Source organism: Aspergillus udagawae (genome assembly GCF_001078395.1).
Source record: "Aspergillus udagawae IFM 46973 DNA, scaffold_5, whole genome shotgun sequence".
NCBI lineage: Eukaryota > Fungi > Ascomycota > Eurotiomycetes > Eurotiales > Aspergillaceae > Aspergillus > Aspergillus udagawae.
This window is the reverse complement of record NW_025091268.1, coordinates 1,740,921-1,764,265: the sequence shown is the minus strand read 5'-3', so window position 1 is coordinate 1,764,265 and position 23,345 is coordinate 1,740,921. Positions and strand designations below refer to the sequence as shown.

Sequence of the window (23,345 nt, the reverse complement as noted above, 5' to 3'; positions counted from 1 at the left end):
TGCGCATGGAGAATGGGTTGGGGAATGTGTCTATCCAGAAGGAGACCATGGAGACAACTCAAAATGATAGGAAATTTCTGTCGGTTGCAAAATTAGTGATACTGTTGGCAAGGAATGTTATGTCGACACCCCCTATTTCACATACGTCAACTTCACTATTTCTATGTTAAGATGACGGCAGACATGAGTGTTGAGCATTACGATGCCTTGACGTACGATTTCAGTACACTAAGGCGGCGGCTGTTTCACCATGCCAGTGACCCTTGGGAGGGTGACAATATAACCTTGAAAGCCGATTTGGTTACTCTAACAAGGGAATGGAGAGAGTTTAGACGTGACTCGAAAGAACCTTGTCCAATTCTGTTTGCAGATGACGAATAAACTGAATGTATGCGACTAGTATGCGCACAATCAGATGCATATGAACAACTACAGGCTTTCCAGGGTGCGATTGGAGTTGGACATGAGGATTGGGTGCCTATGCACAATATGATAAGGCAAAAGGCATGCGAGGGGAAGTTTGAAAGCGGACGCGCTCGATGCGGCTGAAACAGGGGAGGAAGAAAAAGAATTCAAGAGAATTGGATTTTTGATGACTTTTGCGAGGAAGACTACATGTACGTTGAGGGAAAGCCAATATATATGAAGCTTCGTATGTTCTGGCTCTCAGGTGTTCTAACCTGTCTCCACCGCTTGCTGCGTTTCATGACTTGATTGAGGTCATAACCTTGTAGAGAAGATACACAACAGCTTTTCTTCCGCAGGTTGTGGTGTGAGAGAGGAGGCTAAAGAACATATTCCCTGGCAGAGTAATTCCAGCTGCCATGGGAGATGTGAGGGCCCTATTGACCATGGAACTACTACCGCTTAGAGGAGACGAGAATTACATCGGGCAGGACAAGGCAATGCAGCGGGTCCAAGGGAACTCGGACTCGGTGCTGGATCCGATGTTGAAGCAAATCTTGACCTGGTCCAGTTACCTCGATTGGTCTCCAGGAGGGGACGCCACCTGCATGCCGGACTCCGACTATCCGATGACAGGGAATCCACACCTCCCCGCCGATCCCTTCACTGCTGGGTAGGTTGTCGGTCCTGAAACGGGGCTCCAGAGATAAAATCACTGATGGACGACAGTTACCCTGGGTCGGGAAATACTGTACAGCCACCGCTGCTGCCCATTGCCCATGGGTTTACTTCACCGGATCTGCTTCCGACTCCACCGTTGACCCATATCCTTGCCTCCACCCGCGCAAACCGATCAAGTGAGAATACTTCCGAGATTGCTATGGAAGCGCAAACTTCAAGCTCATGCCTGAACTCGGCCGTCTTCCTCCTGGACGAATTGGAGTCGCCCCATCATGACGGGGGCCCTGGCGAGCAGAGTCTCGACTCTATCCTTTCGATCTACCAAGAGATGCTCCTCCTGTGCAAGCGGATGATCAACTGCGACGCCTGCCGACGGAAGTCGGAGAATATGATGGTGCTCACCATGGTGCTGGAGCGATTGGCCATTCTGTGCGGGGAGGTGATTGATGCTTTTATCGCCCAGAGGGAAGCCAACGGGCCGGGGGACCCGCCCGTCCCCGTCGCCATGATGGAGAAGCAGCCGTTGGTCCTGGGCGAGTTCAAGATCGAGCGAGGAGACTACGAGGTCATGATAGGGATGCTAGTGATACGGCGGCTGTCGGAATTGGGAAGCCTGCTAGCCCGCATGAAGATGATCAGCTCCCTCACCCGCCGCGCTCACCAGCAGGCCAGAATGGCACGCGTGGATCAACATATTAAGAACCTGTTTCGGAAGCTCACTTCCGTCTACCCTCTGGTCACCGAATGGACAGTCGATCCAAATCGGCCAGTGGTCGCGGATTCGGAGAAGTATTTAAGTTACCGGTATCCTTTGAAGTGCAAAAGCAATGGACCACGGGCTCGTGGGAATCATGATATGGATAGCCCGGCGATGGACCCAGGTATTTGTGTCTCATCCCCTGGCTCACTTTCCATGTCCCAGTCTATCAGCTCTGAATAATGTCCGTCTCATTACAACGTTCCAATCTTCCCGCTCTGGAAATGCTCATTGTTCGTTCTTATATAGCTAGATTATTCATGGCCCTACATGGGCGGTCGGCAACCATACGATATTCTCAACTTGCACGCAAAATACGGTGGGAATACGACGATTCTGCTTCTGTTATAAAGGTCCCGTTCTGATATCTCGCGCGGGGTGGGCATTGTAGGTTCTGTCGTGCATGGGCACCAAACGAGCTTTCTTTCAACACACCCCAGTCTTGGAAAGATATTCAAGGCAGCTTGTCCAGCCCAGTTCCCCCCTTCATTGCTCGGTCCTACGCGGCACATATCAGTAATCGATTCATGTCGAAGAGGAATGAAAAATGGAAGAACACAGTGGCGCTCACTAAAATACCTGTTGGCATGTACTTGGACATGAGCTTCACCATGGAAGCCATAGCTCCACGCCACACAGGTCCTGAGGCTCCGCCCAGGATATCCTTAACAACCTCGCGAGCAAAGTCTGCCGGCGCGCTCTTATTTGAGACATCCATCCCGACACCGCGTGTCTGAATCTCCGGGAGCGCCTTTTGGTAAAGAGAGTTTTCGGGCAGGGTCAGGCTCGAATGCGACATGACATTTGTGGCGACAGAGCCAGTGACTAGAGAGATAACCCGGATATTAAAGGGCTCTACTTCCAACCGGAGAGTCTCGCTCCAAGACATCAGAGCGGCCTTTGAAGCGTTGTAGACACCTGGTGCAAACGTATCAGCGGGTAATGTTTTCCCCTCTATCGCACCGGCCCGGGTAGAGAAGCCTTACTCATCCAGGGGGCGTACAAGAAGCCCGAGATAGAGCAGACATTCACGAGGGTACTGCCATTCTCGGCAGCCTGCAGCAACGGCATGAAAGCCTGGGTGACAGCGAGGACACCCCAGAAATTGACATCAAAAAGACGCTTGGCCTCGTCGATCGAGGTGTCCAGCGCGGGATAGACGAGGGATTGGCCGGCGTTGTTGATGAGGATGTCGAGGGAGTCACCGTGCAAAGACAAATCCTGTCGAACGGTATTGACGGCAGCGGCAATGCTGGCCGGGTCGACAATGTCGAGGGTAACAAGAGTAACGTTGGGAAGTTTAGCAAGATGGTTCATCTTGGCTGGGGAGCGGGCGGTCGCATAGACCCTCAGACCTTGGGCCTGGAGTTCCTCCACCAGGGCCGAGCCGATACCACCGGCGCTGCAGCCAGTGACGAGGGCGCAACGGGGCATTGTTCTCGAAATCATCGATGAGAAGAAGGGAGAAAGAGGGAATCAAAGATGCAACGGAGACGAGGGTAGGAGAAGAGAGTGGGAAAGAAAATATTCGACTTGGGGGTTTTTCTTCCTTTTCTTGCTCTGCTTCTTTTTTATTCTTATAGATGCCAGGCGAATTCGGAACTTTCCTAATGTCCGCGATAACTCCGCTCACGTTCTTTCACTCGACTATCCTCACAATACCATCATTTTGAGCGTCATCGGTCCCAAACCGCGAGGTCAACGAAAGGATGCCTCAATTGGTGCAAGAGATGGTGACCGAGATCTCATGCTCTCCAAACACAGCCAGCCTGGCATCGGACATAGAATATCATTAGACTGGTCTCATCTCGTTCGCGGATATTCTTTCTCCTCGACTGACAACATCGACATGCGGCACATGCCAACCGTGGTTAGTCCATTGCGACGATTGCGGGGATTACCCGATAAGGCTAACCGTGGGATTGTTCCCCACCAGGCTTCTGTGCTATGTACGGAGTACTTGGTACTGTACTTGGCTAGACAGTACCTCAACGTGAAAGGGACATTATGTCCGAACATACTAGTCTACTCTCAGTTAATCATCATTCAGCACCGGACTAGTAGGTAAGCTAGATACTTTATCTCCGATAGGCTGCCTTATCAGTCACCCGTGGCACTCATAAACATCCATCCACAACCGCTCCTGAAAGGAGGCCGACCCGCTTATATTATGCTGCACGAGTTTAATGAGCCACATTGGAGGCCGGCGGAATTCCTGACCATTCCTGACCATTCCTGACCATTCCTGACCATTCCTGACCATTCCTGACTATTCCTGACCCATAGTGGACCAGTGTTTTCAGGGTTCTTGGCGGGGCATGTAATAAGATGCTTTTTAAAACCTCACCAGGCTGGCCAGATGACTCTTACCCGATGCATGTAAACTAGTATCTTCTGTCAAAATATTGAGCCACCGAAGCTCAACCTACCCACTTACCACACAAATCTCCATCTCACGTGCACCATGGAGCCTGATGATGTCTTTCTTGACGCCTTTCTCGACGCGTGCTTCGCCGGTGAGCTGTCAAAGACTCAGGAAGCCCTCGCCAGCGGACGACTAACCGCCAACGACCTCAACGAGGGACTCGCTCTTGCGACCCAAATGGCGCACCATGAAGTTGTGGCTGTGCTCTTCGACGCTGGCGCTAGTGTGTCTCCCTGGACAGTGGGTGCTCTTCCTGGAGAGGATGAGGTGCCGCAGCACCCGAGTGTTGTTCGCCACTTCCTCGACCATGGCCTTGATCCCAACTCGAGGTGTTCTAACGGCGAGCCTCTCCTATCGTATGTGTCCGCCTTGTTAGCCAAAGTAATCCGGTGCCAGGACTAACTCCTGGTAATACCTTAGCCTTCTAAATAATCCCGCATGTGCTCGTGAATTGCTCTTACGAGGCGCTGACCCCAACCTTACCAACCAAAGGGGAATAACCCCCCTCGTCCGCGCCATTGTGAGCACCCATGAAGCAGACACATCCCTGCCTGAGCTGCTTCTCGCACATGGGGCCAAGCTAGAATCAGATCTCCTCTTTACCGCCCTAGGTCCACGCGTGCGTCAAGGAGAGCTCATGGCTAGATTTCTTCTAGCTAAGGGTCTTGATCCTAACACGACCTCTGCAGAATGGGGCACTCCCCTGCACCGTGCTGTCTACTCTTACAAGCCAAATCTTGTTAAACTTCTGCTAGAGGCAGGCGCAGATCCCACAGCACGATCAGCTGGCACGCAATTCCGTGGTAAAACCCCCTTGCAAGCAGCTGAAACCTTGCGTCATTCCCATGAACGCCAGGCTATACTTAGTCTTCTTCAGTCTTGGCAAGCCCATGGTTCAGTATCTACCTAGGGACGTATAAATGGTGCAATGATCAGTTGTAACTGTAATGTGTTAGACCCGCTTGTCCTTTTGGGGGTCATGAAGTATGAATTAGGCAGCATCCTAGAGCTCAGGCATCTCATAGCTGATCTTACAATCTTATAATGCTTGCAGGATCATATACCTGGATTAGGCGGTCAGTACTGGAGAGATTCATAACGAAGGGCTCTGCTGCAAATGGATTTGTGGATATGCCATTACCGCATTCAACATCAAGGTCAGAGAGGCACTACTGAGCCCCGCGATGCGGCCTTCCTCGGTTCTTATATATAAAATGAGTCTTGGAGTCGTTTGACTTGTACACCTGTTAGAGCCGTTCGTAATCAGTCCGATGTTACTTTCGGAAAGTGACGGCTTGTCAAACAGAGGACGACAGAGAAATTGGTATCAAGTCGATTATCGATCCCGGAGAAGTAAATGGCCTTGGCTTTAGTCACAGAAGGGGAAATTCGATTTGCTATTCATACACTCCTAAAGTCCGTCTGCACATGGACAGTCTTCATGATCCCTAAAGGGATGGTGTCCTTCTCTGGAGCTAACAGGGCTGCTGCACTGACATGTGCCTCACTCGTGGCATCCAAAGGGTAATAGTTGTCCGGCTTTCCACCATCCTCGCTGGGGAGAGGTCGTCCCTTTGAACCCGTCATATTCTGGCTAGGCCATCTGGAACCTGATCTGGGCAAAGATGGCCCAGACTGGGACTTCCCCTGGCCCCGAACAAATTTCACAAAGCCTGGCAACAGTGGAATGGCGCCGGAGAGAATGACAGTACAAATCTCGCCAATTCTGAGGTGACGGTTCCACCGTTAGCGAACAGCTATTTGTATACGTAAAGGAATCACTGATGTCACTCACGCCCATAACCCAATCGGGGCAATTCCCCAGGTGAAATCTTCGGTTCGTGTCAGGTAGACTCCATACACCAGTCGGCATGTGCTTGATACGCAGGTTCTGGTCATTTGTCAGCTCAGTCAATACTAAACCGACAAGGCGTGCGGATCATACAAGATGCCTGTCCCAAATACCACGTTCAGAATCAGTTTACTCCTGGGAGGGAGCTGAAGCCGCATGACCACCACCAAAGGGAGCAACAACATGGTTAAATCTGAAAGCACATTCAGAGTTGAAGAAGCAATGAGGATGGCAGTGGATGAGACGCATTGTCCCGGCAGTTTAGGGTTCCAGAGCTTCTCGCGGGGGACGCAGGCAAAAGCAAAGCTCAGCATCAGCGCAAGATAGCATGGGACGTTTGTCCACAGAAGGATCTCATGCAGCCAGTACAGCTTCCCCGTTTTGTTGACCACGAACATTCGCCTCATTTGCAAAAGCATCGCAACTTTGGCACCTAAGATGACGGGGCAGTATATGATTTCAATGATATTCGCAAGCTGCAAGTCAAGCGATCAATCAGTTAGTGTGAAGCTTGTAAGAAAATATAAAGAACATAAAGCAGTTTCATGCTCACAGACCTCAATGACTTTCTGTACATGGGCTACGGATACGTTCCACTGGTGGATTCCTTGTCCCAGGTGAACTGCATGTATCATCAACCCTGTGAAGACATAAAATCCGATTTGAGACAGTATCAGAATGTATTCCTCCAGTTGCATGAATCGCATCACTCGGGCTTTAATAAAGACGCGCAGGAGAACAGCGGCTGTTGACAGACCCAGGCCCAGGCTAGCCGTAATGTACATGTAGTGTCGGAGAGAGTAAGGATCCTTAAGATTGCTGACCTGTCCCGGAGGGGGCGCGAGGGCCGGGACAGTACTCAGATCGATGTTTGCGTCTTCAGCCATGCTTTGCCGTTAGTGCTCCCTTGATGCTGCAGTTGCTATTGCCCTATGTACATTTGCCGTAGGAGGAGTGTGATAACAATTTCGTGAGAAGACATTAGTCAAGACAGAATTGGGCAAAATAGTCATTTTGTACCCCATTGGATCTTGTTTCCCCTTTAGGGGTTGGAGTCCCAAAAACTCGAGTGGCGTATAATAAACCACGGTTGAGCTCAAATCCGGGGGCAGTCAGGGATCCGAGCCAGCACTAATGAAACTAAGTAGTGGATCTCCTATAATGGAACGTGCTAAATCGCCATTGCATCTGTTGACCTACGAATCACCATAGAAGCATTTCCCCTTTTTTTAGCCGGAGCATCCTCTATGTGGACCGTGTCTCTGTCCGGTATTTGTTGGGAGACAAGCCTTCACCCATTATGGTGCCAAAGTAGGATATTTTCACAATGATCGGCACGTAGCGGGGCAACAGAACAAGGCGTAGGTTGAATACGAGGTGTTTCAGTTTTAACCAATACTTGAATGGTCGGAAGGTACCGATGGAGTCTGGCTTTCCCCACACAAAGTTTAAGGTAGGGTATGACTTGCTTTGCATTTGCTGGTTTCAACCAACCTTGTCAATTTGGTTTAATGCACATCACTCTAGCTCGAAGTCTACACCGGGCCAGCCCCTGACTTTTGCGCCTCAGGTTGCCACAATGGAAGCCTACTAGCTCATCTGCATCCTCAGCTGTAGAAGGGAGGCTCAAAACAAGGCTATAAAACTCGAAGGTCAAAGGTCTTGTATTTCATATTTGGCCTCCAGCGTGTACGGGCCTTCATACATTGTGTTAGGTCGCATACCTACTGTACAGGACAAAAAAAAGGCATTATCAAATTATGTGCCGCAGCTCCCATTCTAGTATGACATTCTATAATCCTGAACTGCCTCCTGCCTACCAAGTTATTCTTCCACGACCGATTAGAAGACAGTAAAAAGAAGAAGGAAAGAACTTAATGATTTGCCAACTGAGAGAGTGGATAGTGGACCCAAAGTTACAAAAAGAGTGTCAGCGAAATGGAAGAATGCGCTAGCAGCTCACTGACTGACAGAAAATTTTAGTCTGCCCTAGTTCAGAGCACTGAGCTCGAAACAGCCGAACAGTCCAATCAACTGATACGAAAAACACTTGCACTTGCTCCAAGAGAGAAAGTGCATGGCCAGGGCAGGTATCAATTGACACCACTAGGCACTAGCAAAAATTTCATTTTGGGGTCCTAAATGTCACATTAACAGATCAGTGGACCGCTGCGTCTTGGTATAAATACAATTGACCTACCGCCTTCCCAGCCGCATGATTCGCTATAGGTAGGCTATCCAGCTGGCCATCATATATTGCGCGCATGAGACAAAAAAGGCGCATAATGTTAAATTTCTCGGAGTCAACAACCGATATAGATCGTCTGAGATCATTAGGAAGAGTCCCTCGACCAGTCGTTGATGGTAACTCCGTAGATGCCGGGCAGCAGCAGTAGTAAGGAAGGTCTACACCAAGATATTTGATTCCTGGGCGCTTTATTGCAGTTCTAAAGTCCTCTACATCTAACCAATCTGGATTCTGCGGGAATACATCAAGACATCTCCCCTCTGAATACCTGGCAAAAAGCCTTCTGTGATAATGGCATGATCTCCTCCTCATCTTGCTTAGCGTTCTCCATTCATTCAACTTTAATCGTCGGCTATCATCGGCGCTACGGCACTAGGACCAAACAAGAGACCGGAGACTGCCTCACCAGCCCAAGCTCCATAATGGGGCTATTTTTGACTGAGAATCCTCGAGCAATTACGCTATTATATCTCAACGAAAGAACCCTGTTTATATGATTACTAGAGATTACCGCCAAAACCTCCCCCTGGTCAGCTGGGTGATACCGCGAAGACGGGACTACGCGTCCAAAAGGCGGACGAGGAAAGCCAAAGGTGCATGTGCCCCTATTCGCCAGCAATGAGCCCCGGCCTGACAGACTCTGCGCTCCCTCAGCCTTGAGCAGCCACCTCCGCGGTGCTGAGGATCAGTACCTGCCAGTTTGCATCCACTACCTGACAGGGAAGTTAAGTCTGGTCGTCTCTAATCGTTATTTATTCATGTAATGGACAACAAGATAGATAGACCTGGGATATTGGAACCTGCCATTGTCATTAGCCGCCATGCACAGTAAATACATTCGGAATGAATGCTGTCTTACTAGTGTGTGCTGTTCATGATTGACTGTCCGACCTCATGGTTGGTGCCTTAGCTTTCGGGGAATGTGCCCGTAGTCCTTACTAATAGTTAATCAGCGGCCCTAACTAAGTGGATACATTGAGGATCCATTATTTGTCAAAAACCCCAGTGCACGAAGCAGTAATCATCATGTCATTGAACGTAACATTACTGTAGTAACTCTGCTCGGTAAGCAGGGGAAGGAGGGGACTCAGATGAGTACTCAATGGTCAGTTTCAACGGACTCTACACTGTCTTGACTATGAGGGGAAAGGGATTCGATTTCTTCCTAACGGGAAAGATCATGGACAGGGTCAGTCTCGTCGCCGTACATACATACGCTGGCCGGCTTGATTGCGTTCACAAATAACTGCGGAGCGCAGTCCGCGCAAGTATCCTGTGTCGCCTGGTATCAGGCAAAGTGCCTTGGCCGAACGGCAGTAAGCCAATTCTCAGCGGATGCGCCAGCGTTGAGATACCGGACTTGACTACGTTCAACACGACAGCCTTGCAGGAACTCATTGCACGCATCGATCTTTGGTACGTTAGCAAGAAGTCTTAAATCGTGGAGAATATGGCATCGCAACACACCGCTCTATTCAGGTCGTCAATCGTAAGGATATCAGACGTGGAACGCTGAATAACCTACTTCTGCAGTTGTGCTAGAACCAGTCAATTCATGCGCCGACGATGAGCAAGATTGACATTCTCGAATGCAGCAAACAGCGTGACCATAGCCGTTGATATACCCAGAAGCACCACTCGGTCTCCAATGCTCCGTTGAACTTTAGCAGTATTCCGCGACTAGAAGGTATCCATACGGCGTTACAACCGGATAATCTTCCCCGAGGACGTTTGCAAAAGCTGCCTCCAACCATATAGTCCTCCTCTGTGGCCGTACATTCGGACTCCGAAGTCGTTCATTGAACGGATGCTGCATCTGCGGGTACTCACTCTCATTTGCTGGCTGTGACTATGACACGTGCTGGCTCTCTTTAGCATAACTAGGGCAAGATCATTGACGATAATTCACGCTTGTACCATTGGAATGGCAGTGGGCTTTATTTGGACGAGACTCCCGCCATTGATTGCATGTATCGATTCACATGAAGTGCCATCGTTCGGTCGGCGTTGGCCCATGTTTGAGTTAGTGTGGACGCAGTGTTGGTCAATCCGGGACAGATGCGTCGCTGGAAGTCAAGAAACTCGGTCTGTTCCACTCCAATGAGACTGCGGTCGACTGGTCCACGCTATTTAGTGAGGGATGGACCATGCGGTTCGGTGAAGGGTGACTCGGAGGCGGTGGTCGTGTTACATCCGGTCCCAGTTTGCAACTGTACGGTCTCGGTTTGGGCTGTTTCCCGTGCTCCTGTAGCTAGTTGAACGAATCTATGATGACTTCTAGCTGTTCTGAAAGCAAGGGGAGCTGATTGTAACACAGCGGTGTCAGGAGTAACTCACAAGAGGCATTATATACAGCTCTTCATCCTATTATTCTTTGATCTTATTGACTTCTCCTATTCTCTGATATTTGTAATATAAGTGTAATTAAGCAATACTGTCTGACAGCTCCCTTCACCAAGCTACACTGCTGCTCGCCCCGTTCTGCTTGCAGTAATATTCCAACTCATCTCCCCCAATGTGCTGTCCCGCGGTCTGGCAATAAAACAGGATGTCATGATCGCTCTTGAGTGTACAGTCCGGGCATTTATCCCATTGTGCATCCCCTGTGTTGCGGTTCTTATATGCCGCGCATGCCTTTTCAGTTGCTTGTTTGTTATAAACAGTCTATCTATTGTTAGTTGAATTCTCCTAGACAATAAAGTAGACCGAGATGCAACGTACCACACCCTTGGCAGGATTGTCAACACAGATACCAGTGTAGTGCAAGTCCGCGAAAACACTTCTAGCTGTTAGCATGGCCTCACTCACAAAGGATATGGCGCAACTGACCTAGCAGCGAGGGTAGCAACAACGAGAGAGATAGAGACCTTCATGGTTGACGGGTATATCAGACAAGAAAAAGTTTGTGAAGAAGTGTATAGGACTGAGAACTGTATGGACTTCTATGACTTCCATTCCTCAGCAAAGTCGGGAGGTACTTAAAGGCCGGTGGAGAGAATCAGGAGCATCAACGGTGCGCACAATCCTCGACAATGTCCTCTGGACGTCATGATGGTAAAGCCGCATGAATTGATGAGCCCGAAGATTCCCCGTACGGCTTCAGCGAGCACTGAGACAATCTCGCCTAGAAGTTTAATAATGGAGACATATGGTATGATAGAACCTTGGCCGATAGGACGTGACAAAGCACTTCATCCTTTATCCAATAAGTATCAAAGTAGGCAATGCATGGTAGAGGTGGTAGAGGCCTGCAGCCTGGTCTCTGTTTCATTCTACGACAAGTAGTGGCTTGGTCCCGATCCTGCGGCCCTGGGCCGTTGAAAGGAATGAATGTCTCGAATCAATCATCCTATCGGAATCAAACGGCACCATACAACGGGACGGCACCATGGGTGATCGACAACGGCGCTACACTAGATTGAACAACAACTACCAGTTCCCTGTGGTTGTGTTTCGGCGTGAAGCCGTGGGTCTCTCTCATCACTCTTGGCGAATGCCACATATCGGACGTTCGGACGTCATATGGTCGCACTGAGGTCGGAACTCGCTCGTCAATAAACTTCCGACAAGTTCTATTCTCCTCTCGTTGGAAAAGATCTGCGGCCCGCGGCCGTTGCGTCTTTCTGGGCTGAATCACATCCAATGATATTCTCTGATAAGGATGATTGACAGGCACAGGGTCCACAGACGATCTTCTAGACAGAACTCAAAAGGGATCACCCTGTGTTCATGGAGATTTATTGTTGGCCAATCTGTTCGCCCAGACGAGCCATTTTGTGTATTAAGGGTCAGTGTTTGATCCTTCGGCCTTACCAAATATTGAGCGTCGTCGGCCATTCTTCGGGGAATACCTCTAGCTTGACCATGATAATCCTAAATAACTCCGAACATACAATTCAGTGTGTGATACACAGTGTTTGTAGGGGATCTGGGCGTGCATGTACTTGGACACGGATTCATTAGCACGGCGCATATCTGAGATCACAATCCTCGGCTTCTTGCTATATGGGCTGGTTCTTCCTCCTGTCTTTGACTTTCTGTCTTTACACCTTCGTCCCAAGTTCTACAAAGGTTAACTTTTAAGACACACAGAATGAATCTCCCTTTCATGCTCTTCACAGCCTTGTATGCCAGTAGCGCTCTCGCTGCGGCTCTTCCCACCGATCATGTCGATACCGACAAGGCGATCCTGCTTCTCGCTGATGGGACTACCAAAACCATCGAGAAAACGGACCTCGCCTCTCACCTCAATGGCATCTTGCTCGAGACTCCCACCGACGACTTCCCGCGGTCCCTCAAGTCTGCCAACTTCAAAGGCCTGCAGAAGCGGGGAGATCCCCAAATAATTATCCCACTTCCCGATCAGGAATTTCTCGGCTGGGACGTCCCCATGTCTACCATCGTCCACGCCAACCAAGCGGACGCAACCGTCGCCATGGCAGCAGGCCAAACGATCGCCAACAGCATCTCGGTCGGAACCTCCTTCACTGCGACTGTCGAGAAATTCCTCCAAGTCGGCGTGACCACGAATTACCAGTACACAAAAACCAGCGCCCTCACTGGCACCGTGACCATGACCATCCCGAAGAACAAATGGGGAGCGATCGTGAGCAATCCTTTGACGCACCGCAAAAGAGGTTATGTCTTCACTGGCTCGCCTGGCAGCGGACAGTTTGAGTACTACCAGGCAGATTCATTTACCGACGAGACTTATACCTATAATGATGCAACGCTGAACTGGGTGAAGGGCGTGGTGACGACTTGTCTGAGTGATACTTATCCAGTCAAGCGCTGTGTTGGAGAGGGTGAACTCAAATAAGCTCTCTGTTAGTTGCGACGCTTCCTAGGAGGTAGAGGTAGGAGACATGTGAATGTGATCGAAGGTAGCTGTCGAGTCTGGGCGATGTGTTAGCTTTCTGGTATGGGATTGAATGTTGATTTCTCGAACCTGTGATGTTAGTCATTAGTTGAATGACTTACTTAGATATATACGCTTTAGAGTTAGGCATATGACCGACATGTCTGGATTGGCCGCCGAAGAAGTTGTCATCAGTTGTTGCGCAAACTAATATATCTCTGAAGATCCCGGGTATGGTTGTGATATCCAGGACGTGCCACCATTTCCACATGTAGGTATATATGGTTGTCCCAGAGCATCTCACGAGGAAGGGACATATACTCATATATTACCAGTTGAACTTTCTCTATAAGATGCTTTTCATTATATAAGACGTATGCTGTTACATGTCCAGCACTGCAACAACTCCAGATGTTCCTGTGCACTCTGCTACAGACTAGATTACTCACAACATCTTGGAGAGATTGGCATTTGGCGCATTCCTCCAATGACCTTCCTCTCACTCTTGAGCATCTTATGGTTCCCCACTCAGGTCAGCATCAGGTGGCTTCAGTTATGTTTTAAGATATGCCAACGAAGCGTGAGTGATTCTATTGATAGTTCGCAGATCCTTAATGGTTTATACCACTTGGTCGAGGCTGGATTTGGGCACCGGTGTTTAACCTCCACGAATATCCTCCTGGGGTCAGATGGAATAGTCAAGCTTGGTAGGAATTCGCATCCTTAATCCAGATTGGTTATGCTAAACAGCCCACAGCTGCAGTGGAGCACTGTGTTAAGCGGCCCTGGGACAGTCCCAAGCTCCAGCGATTAATTCCCTGGCCATCATGATGCAGCTTATATGATCTACCACTAGGGCAGAACGTCAGGGTTCCGACGATAATTCAAGTGTGCAAGTGATCGGCAATGTGCAAAGGTGGCATTCATGTGCAGTCTGGGCTCTTGTTGTGAAGTGAAAGCCCAAGGGTCTATGTATTGATCAGATAATCGGAGTTCTATGGTATTAACCTCTTTGATTAGCTGTGCATTGTACATATATACATTGCCAAACGTAAGTGATGACGCTTCCAGTCAAACATTGGAGTGCTACTCAGATTTCTTCGACCGCCTAGCCGTGCGTGACTCATGTGCTAATGCTCCAAGTCATCACCACCGGCCCCATCAATCCGTACTTCTGATACGGCGTACTAGCATACAGCGGCTGTACCTCTCCCGCTATAGATCCAGCGATCTTAGTTTGGTTTGCATCTGTCTTGATCCGATTGAATAATGGAGTTGTCACTTCCACCATAATTTTATATGTCTGATTGGGACTGATGTACGGGGAAATGTCAATCACTGGGTTGACTGGGTCAATGGGAGGAAGCTTTCGTCCTCCGATATAAACGCGAACAGTGTGAATGATCCGACCTAGTGATAGCTTGCCCTGTATGCGAGGGACATTCGGTACAGTAAAGCTCGTCGTGTATCGACCGATGCCTCCCACGTTGATCAAAGCAGGAGAGATAGCGCTCCATGGTCTGAGGGCGATGTTGGAGAAGTTGTGCGATGTGATGGCTGTTTGGACTTGAGAACGGCGGCGTGGAGCGTGAAAGTCTTCGATCGACAGGTCCCAGCGTGTCAGGTTGGCTATGCTGTATTGCCTTGATGTACTGCTGCTTGCGAGCATGGCCAAGTTTGTAGGGTCACTACTGCCGCTCTTCTCGAGACTTAGAATGCTCGTCTCATTTGGCGTGAACTGTAGAGAAACCGTGATCACTGCGGACCTTCTCTCGAATGAGCCGATCATCTTTTTCTCCCCAGTCCATGCATTGAGAAGGTGCGGCGTTCTCGCTCCATTGTCTCGGATGCTGATTTGGCATGAGGTGGAGACGATCTGATCGTTATACAGAAAGACATAATCTACCTCGTCTTCAGGCCTGGACCGCTTCACCACACGCAGTGTACCAGTAGTACAGTTTGGCAAAACATCTGGCGTGACTCCTACCTTACTCAGCGCACCAGGGAGGTCTGCAAGCGAGGAGACAAACTGGACGGATGGCAAGGTTCGTATCTTACGCCACCCGTCCTCCACAATTTGACCGGCCTGAGTATTTGATGTCACCTGCGGCAGGCCACCAACGAATACCACGGGTAGCCCCTTTTGAGCAAACTCTACCACTCGTGCCGCCACATCTTCCCGAACAACATTGAAGGTAGATATGTTAAATGCGGACGAGGCAAAAACCAGGGCCTTATATCTCGGTCCGTCTGGAGCTAGGACTTTTGCTCGAACAGCGACCTGTGGTGAAACGAGGTTATCGGGCGCAACGTAATCGTGAGTGTAGCCTGTCAATCAATGTCAGATCCATCTTAGAACTCATCAATGAGAGCCTACCAGCAGCAGTTATATCGTTCGAAGGAAGCAGGTCTATGGCAGTCCACGGAGTCTCGTACAGATACAGCGCCAAATCGACCTGTGGACGGCCCTGCTGCAATACAAATTGATTCCGTGCGATATAATCCAGGTAGTCCTTTATATGAATCCAAGCAGGTTGGATTTGATTCCACATCTCGGTGAATCTATAGCCGAAGGTCGTATACCCAGGCCATGTCGTATTAGGATAATTGCCAGAATAGGTGTACCCGTGCAGGACGACCATGTTGACACCCCCGGACCAGGCTCGTTTGATGGAATATAGAAGCTCTGGTATTGTGAGCATATAGGCCGGCTTGTTCACTGCCCCCATTTCATTTGAGACGACGTTGCGATTACTGATATGAGCGGGCCCACTGAATTGGCGATATACATCGACGTTATCACCAAAGCCTAGCGACTCACATTCTGGCGCATCGGAGAGAGGGATATCACCCAACTTAAACGAATCAGAGCCATTTCAGTGTGAGTAAAGGAGAAGGAGACGTACCATTTCAAGTGGCAGGTTATACGCTGGCTGACTCGAATACTGGACCCCAATTCTGTGCGTCCACTGACTAAAATGGGCAATATAGTCCTGATATCCAGCATTCAGTGTCCGACGATAATCCGCATTACACGCACTGTCCTTCTGATTTCCAAGCGTGTACATCTCATTGTACGATGGCAGCGGGATCGCATTCCAGTTATTCTGTTCCTTGAAAAGAGCTGGAAGACATGGAAGAGCGCTGTACCTGCGGTCCTGCTCAAACCTGGTCAATAGACTCGGTGTCCAATATAACGATGAGAGCATCTCCATGCTGTCCTCCCACGCTACGAAGTCATCAGTGGCGTTCTCATGAAGAACAAAGGAGCTCACCGTACCATACTGTCCCACTTCCTGCAGAGAAGCCAAGGTTTGTTCGTCACTCAAAATATGCTGATCCCAAAAGTCGGTGATTAATCGCGCTCCCATGGCGTCAAAATGGTCGACAGTCCAAGAACCATTACCAATAACAGTGGTCGCATCGCGACCGCCTGTGCAGCTGCGTTGGTTGGTATGCTTGACCCAGAAGCTGAAGACACGCCAAGTTGAATTGCTCGACGGTGCAGTCCAGTCTAGTAGACCATCCTTCACCTTGGCAGACAGATCAACAAATGAGAGCGGGTCCAGCGCTACGATGTTGGTACCGCCGCTTGAAGAGACTGCACAGGGTTAGATAATGGGAGAATATTTCTCTACATGGTGTTTACCGTTAAGCACTTGGTACGCAATGACAGCAGTCAGGTTAGGCGTGCCGAAATCCTCTAGAGGATGCATAAATGTCAAGCCCGACTGCAGCACAGATGACAATTCGGCTGGCGGCGGAACTGTGGAAGAATAACGTTGACCGGCGTGGACGGATGTGTTTCCCAAAAGCTTGACTTGGCCGTTAATATGTGGCCCATCCTTGGAATGAAGAAATACTTACTAGTTGGACTGCTAACCCCGGTGTTCCTGGAACCGCAGGGACACCCTGACCTTGATTTGCGCCTACCGCGAAGTCCATACGGACCTTACCTTCCTTCGAGCCATTCAGAGCAGCCTGGAACAGATTGTTGAAAGCAGGTGTGCCGAACCCATATACATTCCAGTCTGTGGGCGTTGTAGTGTTCATGCCCTGTGCTGTTGGAAGGCCATACAAGTAGAAGGGCAACAGTTCTATGCCACCGGCCCCAGCTTCAGCGATACGGGCGATATCCTTTTGGACGACGTCGGCAGGGACACTTGCATCAGGTAGCCTGCCTCTTCTCAGTACTTCACATTCCGAGGGTAGTGAAAAACACACCAGTAGCGGAACTTGGGACGGTAAATGACATCCGGATTAACAAAGCCAGGGTCGACGCCAGAGGCAGATACTGCTATGGTTGCAAGAAGCGTATACAACGCTACCGCGCCGCTTTGTGCGACATGTAAGGCTCTCATGTTAGTTTGGTCTCAGTTCTTGCAGACTGTCTTCAATCCCAATCTGGGCTCTGTCTTCTTGTGGTTTAAAGAGCTCCATGTTATTTATGGCCGCAAGAGGGATGTAACCCCAGTTATCTCGGCATTAATTATCACGAAGTGCGGGCGGTTTCTGGGATCGACGGCCGGACTTCTCGAATGAAATTGCGGGGAAGTAGCCAGTAGAGCTTCTGCCCACACAAATCCCTAAGCCAAGTCTTTTCGGGGCTTCATTCACCGATAGCCACTGATCAGCTCATGCTTCTGAACAAGCTTGCTTTTTAATATCCCGCCATGATGAAAGCTAGCATGTACAAAGTAGTGATTTACTACTTAATCACATGGATGAAGCTTTCTGTTGGAATGGGAGGCCACTCCCTATGGCTTAGCTCTGTCTATCCATTATCATAGTCCACTTTTATGAACATCCAGCAAAGAAGAATAATTTGATCCTGCGAGGTCATGTGCCCAGTAGAGCCTCAGGGCTATTTCTCAAAAGTTCTTTATCCTGTGTTTCTCAGAGTTAGTATTGTTGAATTCGATTATTATCGTTATGATCAACACTATTGAAGATCTAAGATAAGCGATCCTTGGCTTGCCTTGCTCCTCCCTATGTAGGTATCTAACTTATACCGACCTCAAAGACGTGAATTCCTATTCAGATATTCGGTTACTTCATGTTAGGGATACCAATCTCTTATGCGGAGTCTCCTGGCATTACTAACGTCTTGAGGGATATTCCCTGATGCATCAAAATCTTCTGATAACCAATTAGTGAACTCTCACAAGGCGTGCTTGAATGATTGAGAGCTATTCATCCCTGGCTCAAATGGAGGCTTGATTAACTGGAAAGAGGTTAATGGGCACTTATTCCTCAGAGCAAACAAGCATGAAAATAATAGTAGTAATAAAAAAGAAACCACATTGCCTAGTAGGTTCCTAGTGATAAGAAAAGTTGCCATTTGTTTCTCACTTCAGACTGTATAGGGATGATGCTCCGTCCAAATCACATGCATGGCCTTAAAACCTGCATGGACCAGGAAAGCACAGGTAAATATAATGCTACTGCGGCGATGTACAACCTTTAAAGGTTGCCAAGGACTTGAGGCAAAAAAATTTTCTCCTGTTTATAGTGGCTTGGCTCCGGAGGTTAATATCCTATTTATTAAATTTAATTAATAGCGCATAACAGACTTGGATCACAATGATAGATGGCCTTGAACCAAATAATCGCCAAGAACCGTACCTTGCAGACTGTTACATCGATCGGAGACTACTCCAGATTAGGGAAGAGAAGCCAAGAAAATAGATGTGGATCAGCGGGTTTGTCCGTACTGGTTGGGGCTGGAGCTTGGGGTCTAGTTTGCACAGGGTACGGAGTACAAAAGACGAAACTAGCAGCATGACTTTTTCAAACCTAAGCATTAGCCTCGAGCTCAACACTGCCCTGCTGCTACCTGTTCAATACTAGTCAGGGCATGTTTATCCTCCGGCCCCTGGGCACCGAGGCTTGGCACTTGGCGTTAGAACTGTAGTCTCCACTGGTCAGCACACTATCTCAACTATAACTATTTTCCGAGGCTAGGCCTCTATGATAAACTCACAAACAATTTTTCCTGAACAAAGCATACTAACTTGTATAAGCGAAAGGTTTGCTTGGCTACAGTCTACCCAAGCACATATTTGTCTACTATCGTGACCTCCTAGGGTTGATAGGTCAGGTTCTGGACGAGAAGAGGGCCAGTTGAGAAGATCACGGAAGATGCCTGTCCTCTCGTGCACTTTATGGAGCAATGGAAGCGGTGCCATGCGTCCTTTCAAGGCGACATTAGCGTGTCTGACCTAAGTTATTTTACCGAATTAGGAGGCTGGTCCAAGAAGACTGGATTTGGATTTTTATCTATATGCAGCGTGCCTCGGTTGCGACCATCTATTCATGCCAGTCTAGACTTCGTTGGCTGGCACAATACGGGTATTCTATTCTACTCCTGCTGTTGCACATAGATAGAGCTGCCGAGACTATACCCAGATGACTCAAGGTCGGTAGTAAAATGCACTTAAAATAGCGCAAAGTCCCTTGTCGCCCTAGACTTGGCAGGGCTGTCGTTAACATGATTTCCACTATCGCCACTGGTACCAGCGGTTGTAGAACTAGTAGTATTACTAGTCGTAGAAATTGTAGTCGGTTTGTGCACTGGTTCATCTTCGTCAGCCTTGACCGGCTCAAAGACATTGATGCACTCCTTGCCGCCGAAGACCTCATTCTTGCCACCGCTTCAGGGTAGGTTACAGGGGGACTGGTTACGAGCGTGCTCGCCAGCGGCGAAGGGGCTGCACCAGCACTCGTTACCAGCCTTGACGCCTGCAAACGTCAACGCCGCGAGGTGGCAGGCATCCTCGCACTCGGCGATCGTCAACGAGAGGTCGCCTCCCTCCTTGCTCGCGCGTCTGGAGAAGCGGTAGCAGATTGGGGCCAATCAAAGTAACAGCCTGAAGCAGTTCACGCCGTTGGACAAAGGCCCAGAGTGGTTTGTGTCTTGTTTGAATTGTCCAGTCTCTCCTGGGTCACAATGTAGTAGGATTAAGATCTCCACAGCTCGCAGTCGAGACTGACCGAAGGGTTCGTTTGGGTGAATTGCTCCGGCGTGATGCCCTAGTGCTTTCTTTCCTCACATGTAAGACCTTTGACATTATTATACCACTCGACACAGGACGCCGATCGCGGCTAGGTCCCTTTACAACCCCAGACTTCGGCCGCCGGCACAGAAGCACAGGCCGACGAGCGACACAAGCGAGAATAAGGTAGGATTCACGGCAGAGAGAGTAAACGGACGAATCGAGGAAGCGACGAACAAAGGTTCAAAAAACCCCGAGCTGTGGGAGGGGAGAGACCGGGCGAGGCACTGTCTTCCGGGTGGGGAGGGACGAGAGAAGATGGTTTTGGGAACAGTTCAACCCTTTTTTTAAATTTAATAACAAAGCAATAGAAAAAAGGCGCCAACCCATTAGAAAACATTTCCGCCGATGGTGACTTTGCCCGATCCAATGGTTTTTCTTGACCTTACACTAGTGGGTTTTCGTTGGAGCACGCCGTTCTCTTTGCTCAACAGGCTGGAGGGATCCAGAACACTAAGAATAACAGTAGTAGGACTTTGAAGTCTTCGTTTGGTTACTACAAGCACATGCAGTTGGATATATTCCGAGGATACAGCTAAGAGACTGGACCCTTATGTCTCAGTATGTCGCATTGTCAACAGCCTGGACATGTCCAGAGGCAAAATCTGCCCGATTTCTCCCCACTTTTTTGCGCGAGTGATTGCAGACTTGCAGTTTTCCGCCCATGACACCCTGCAAGTCCTCACGGAGTCACACACTCTTATAGAAATAGCCTGATTATCTCCTCTGTGCCCACTTTTATGTTATCTGTCGAAGGCACTGCCTATCCTACACCCACTTTGCCATCTCGCTGGTGGAGGAGCACACGCTAGAAAGGGGCGCTAAAGAACACCATCCCTTGTTATGTCCGCGTCAATTCCTCATCTTCCACCAACGCTCCTGGTCAACGTGTCAAAATTATCTGTCGCTCCCTCCTTTTAACGTTGCATTTCTTGACCTCCAAAACGCCAAGAGGCACGCCATCAGCTGACCCGCCCCACCGAAAAAGTTCCATCGCTAGCACAGCGCAGCATGGCCGCGTTCCACCGTTTCCCCCATCTCCCCTTTGAGCTTCGTGCTCGAATCTGGGAGTTGACAGTCGAGCCGCGCACTGTTGAGGTGGGTGAAAAGAGAGAGCATGGGTCATGGGGCAAGGTTCTGCATGTGACCTCATCAACACCGGTACCTGCAGTCCTTCAGGCCTGCCATGAAGCCCGAAATCAGGGGCTGTACCAGAAGGCCTTTAATTTTCCCACGGGGGTTGAGCCGCGGTATGTTTGGGTCAACTTTGAGATCGATATGATCTCAATTGGGCATACTTGGTTTGATACATTTGAACCTGCTGAACAACTACTATTTCGCCGGCTTACCTTTGAGCGCGAGAATGGTGAATCCTTTTTCCACTTTCAGTCCCATGAGCTTGCAAAGTTTTCTAATCTGGAGGAAATTCATGTCATCTGTGAAGACGGTCTGCTGGCCTGGCAAGATGCCTGGGAATATTGTCCCTGGCCATGTCCAAAAGAGAATCTGAGGTTCATTGACAAGGAGACGGGGCAGATTGCGGTTGGTGAGGACCTGGATAGGATGGTGGATGAATGGATAGCGACTTGGTCTGATCCTGAATGATTATTCAAGCCCCTGTCTTATAGTTTGTGGAACTTGCTGTATTCCGTGGCTCAATATTTAAGAACAGGTGTTTCAAGAAGATACTTAAATCTCAGAACTCACTGCACACTAGCTTTCCCACAATTGATTTTCCTCACTAGATTAGGTACATAGTGTAACCTCAATACATAGCTTTCTCTCCTTTTCCGTATTCCGTATACTGTATCATTGGCTTCAACAGGATCAGCGGTCGGTCCCTCACTACCTTCGGCACGACTGCATCAGGTCTCCGACCCGTTTATACGTCTTAAAGACCGCATAGTGGTCACGCGCTGATCCATCGGTTGTATACCACTGAGTCCGAAAGTCTCTGATGAGTTTGTCAACATTCGGGATGCCTTTGGCCTTGGCCGCATCAGCAGTGGCCTTCCAGTCAACGGTCTCCCATTGCGTCGTGGGATTCGAAATGGGGTTGTCCCCCAAATTCATCAACTTGATATCCATCTCGTTGGGCGTCCCCAACTTGGCTACGGCCGCTTCGATGAGAAATGGACCATGGTCGCCCGCCCGCGCGATGTTGATTTTCTCCAGAGTGGCATCGAACTCCTCCCACAGGTGCTTGTTTGCGTCGGTCTTGTGGAGCCATGCATCTTTGACCAAATTGCCGAGTTTCAAAGTGTAGGCGTTGAAATTGCTGCTTGCGCCCTTCATGGCCTTGTAGGGCGGGAAGTTGGTCACTTTCTTGTTGGGAGGGGTCGTGTACTTCGTGTAGAGCCTCTTAGCTGTCTCTTGGATATTAGGCCTTGTCGTGTCCTGATCTGCTTCGGGAGCGACCAGTTTGTCAGTGGGACGTGTTTTCCCCAGGGTGGCCATGAGTTCATTGAAGTTGCATCTGCCGCCGCCTCTGCCTCTGCACGCTACCCACTCATTGTTCACACAACTTCCGATTTTGTCGTCCCATTTCTTACATTTGAAGCCCAGGGTTTGGTCCTCGGGGTCGTTGAGCCCGTCGATTTGGTAGGCGTGAAAGAACAACACGCGCTCAAGACATCCCTGATATCCTCCGGCCCAGACACTCGCGGCGATGTACGCAAGCGCGAGGAAGAATGAAGTCTTCATAACGAGCAAACAGGAACACAGATTAACATAGACAGCAGAAAGCGGCATACTGAGCAAAATTGAGCAAAGGCAAGAGGAAGGAACCGAAGATAAATGGATATGCCTTCTTGTTTTTTCTTTTTCTCTCTTCTCGACTTTAATTTTTTTTTATTCATTTATTTATATATTTGTTTATCTAATTTCATTTTTATTTTTTGCAACGCAGACCTCTACGCCGGAGCCGAAGTGTTGTGGGGGGCATTCAGCAACTTGCCATCTCTGAACGGCCGAGAGCTATAGTTCACCTCTAGTTGGCGCTAGAAAACAATTCCCTCACAGGGGTTATGGAGTGGATCTCAGGGTTGAAATCAAGGAGATTCCA

At 49.2% G+C, this 23,345-nt stretch overlaps 9 protein-coding genes across 9 annotated transcripts; 4 read left to right on the top strand and 5 right to left on the bottom strand.

The window, feature by feature from the left end:
- Window positions 1–824: 824 nt before the first annotated feature.
- Window positions 825–2,026, top strand: Aud_007421 (uncharacterized protein; the record flags this gene model as incomplete). Its single annotated transcript, XM_043292314.1, has 2 exons — window positions 825–1,078; window positions 1,135–2,026. The coding sequence occupies 2 exons, from the start codon at window positions 825–827 to the stop codon at window positions 2,024–2,026; spliced, it is 1,146 nt and encodes a 381-aa protein (XP_043148249.1).
- A 271-nt stretch (window positions 2,027–2,297) lies between these two features.
- Aud_007420 (SDR family oxidoreductase) lies at window positions 2,298–3,277 on the bottom strand (the record flags this gene model as incomplete). Its single annotated transcript, XM_043292313.1, has 3 exons — window positions 2,298–2,342; window positions 2,415–2,761; window positions 2,830–3,277. The coding sequence occupies 3 exons, from the start codon at window positions 3,275–3,277 to the stop codon at window positions 2,298–2,300; spliced, it is 840 nt and encodes a 279-aa protein (XP_043148248.1).
- Window positions 3,278–4,307: 1,030 nt separating this feature from the next.
- Window positions 4,308–5,178, top strand: Aud_007419 (ankyrin repeat domain-containing protein; the record flags this gene model as incomplete). Its single annotated transcript, XM_043292312.1, has 2 exons — window positions 4,308–4,624; window positions 4,689–5,178. 2 exons carry the CDS (start codon window positions 4,308–4,310, stop codon window positions 5,176–5,178), a joined length of 807 nt encoding a protein of 268 aa, XP_043148247.1.
- A 491-nt stretch (window positions 5,179–5,669) lies between these two features.
- On the bottom strand, window positions 5,670–7,007 carry Aud_007418 (uncharacterized protein; the record flags this gene model as incomplete). Its single annotated transcript, XM_043292311.1, has 4 exons — window positions 5,670–5,994; window positions 6,064–6,159; window positions 6,214–6,596; window positions 6,678–7,007. 4 exons carry the CDS (start codon window positions 7,005–7,007, stop codon window positions 5,670–5,672), a joined length of 1,134 nt encoding a protein of 377 aa, XP_043148246.1.
- Window positions 7,008–10,819: 3,812 nt separating this feature from the next.
- Window positions 10,820–11,241, bottom strand: Aud_007417 (uncharacterized protein; the record flags this gene model as incomplete). The annotated part of the gene is made up of 3 exons (XM_043292310.1): window positions 10,820–11,032; window positions 11,090–11,147; window positions 11,198–11,241. 3 exons carry the CDS (start codon window positions 11,239–11,241, stop codon window positions 10,820–10,822), a joined length of 315 nt encoding a protein of 104 aa, XP_043148245.1.
- A 1,220-nt stretch (window positions 11,242–12,461) lies between these two features.
- On the top strand, window positions 12,462–13,187 carry Aud_007416 (uncharacterized protein; the record flags this gene model as incomplete). The annotated part of the gene is made up of 1 exon (XM_043292309.1): window positions 12,462–13,187. The coding sequence occupies one exon, from the start codon at window positions 12,462–12,464 to the stop codon at window positions 13,185–13,187; it is 726 nt and encodes a 241-aa protein (XP_043148244.1).
- A 1,162-nt stretch (window positions 13,188–14,349) lies between these two features.
- Window positions 14,350–17,587, bottom strand: Aud_007415 (uncharacterized protein; the record flags this gene model as incomplete). Its single annotated transcript, XM_043292308.1, has 6 exons — window positions 14,350–15,554; window positions 15,604–16,081; window positions 16,133–16,827; window positions 16,876–17,041; window positions 17,094–17,403; window positions 17,451–17,587. 6 exons carry the CDS (start codon window positions 17,585–17,587, stop codon window positions 14,350–14,352), a joined length of 2,991 nt encoding a protein of 996 aa, XP_043148243.1.
- A 3,705-nt stretch (window positions 17,588–21,292) lies between these two features.
- On the top strand, window positions 21,293–21,886 carry Aud_007414 (2EXR domain-containing protein; the record flags this gene model as incomplete). Its single annotated transcript, XM_043292307.1, has 1 exon — window positions 21,293–21,886. The coding sequence occupies one exon, from the start codon at window positions 21,293–21,295 to the stop codon at window positions 21,884–21,886; it is 594 nt and encodes a 197-aa protein (XP_043148242.1).
- A 240-nt stretch (window positions 21,887–22,126) lies between these two features.
- On the bottom strand, window positions 22,127–22,984 carry Aud_007413 (uncharacterized protein; the record flags this gene model as incomplete). Its single annotated transcript, XM_043292306.1, has 1 exon — window positions 22,127–22,984. One exon carries the CDS (start codon window positions 22,982–22,984, stop codon window positions 22,127–22,129), a length of 858 nt encoding a protein of 285 aa, XP_043148241.1.
- Window positions 22,985–23,345: the final 361 nt, after the last annotated feature.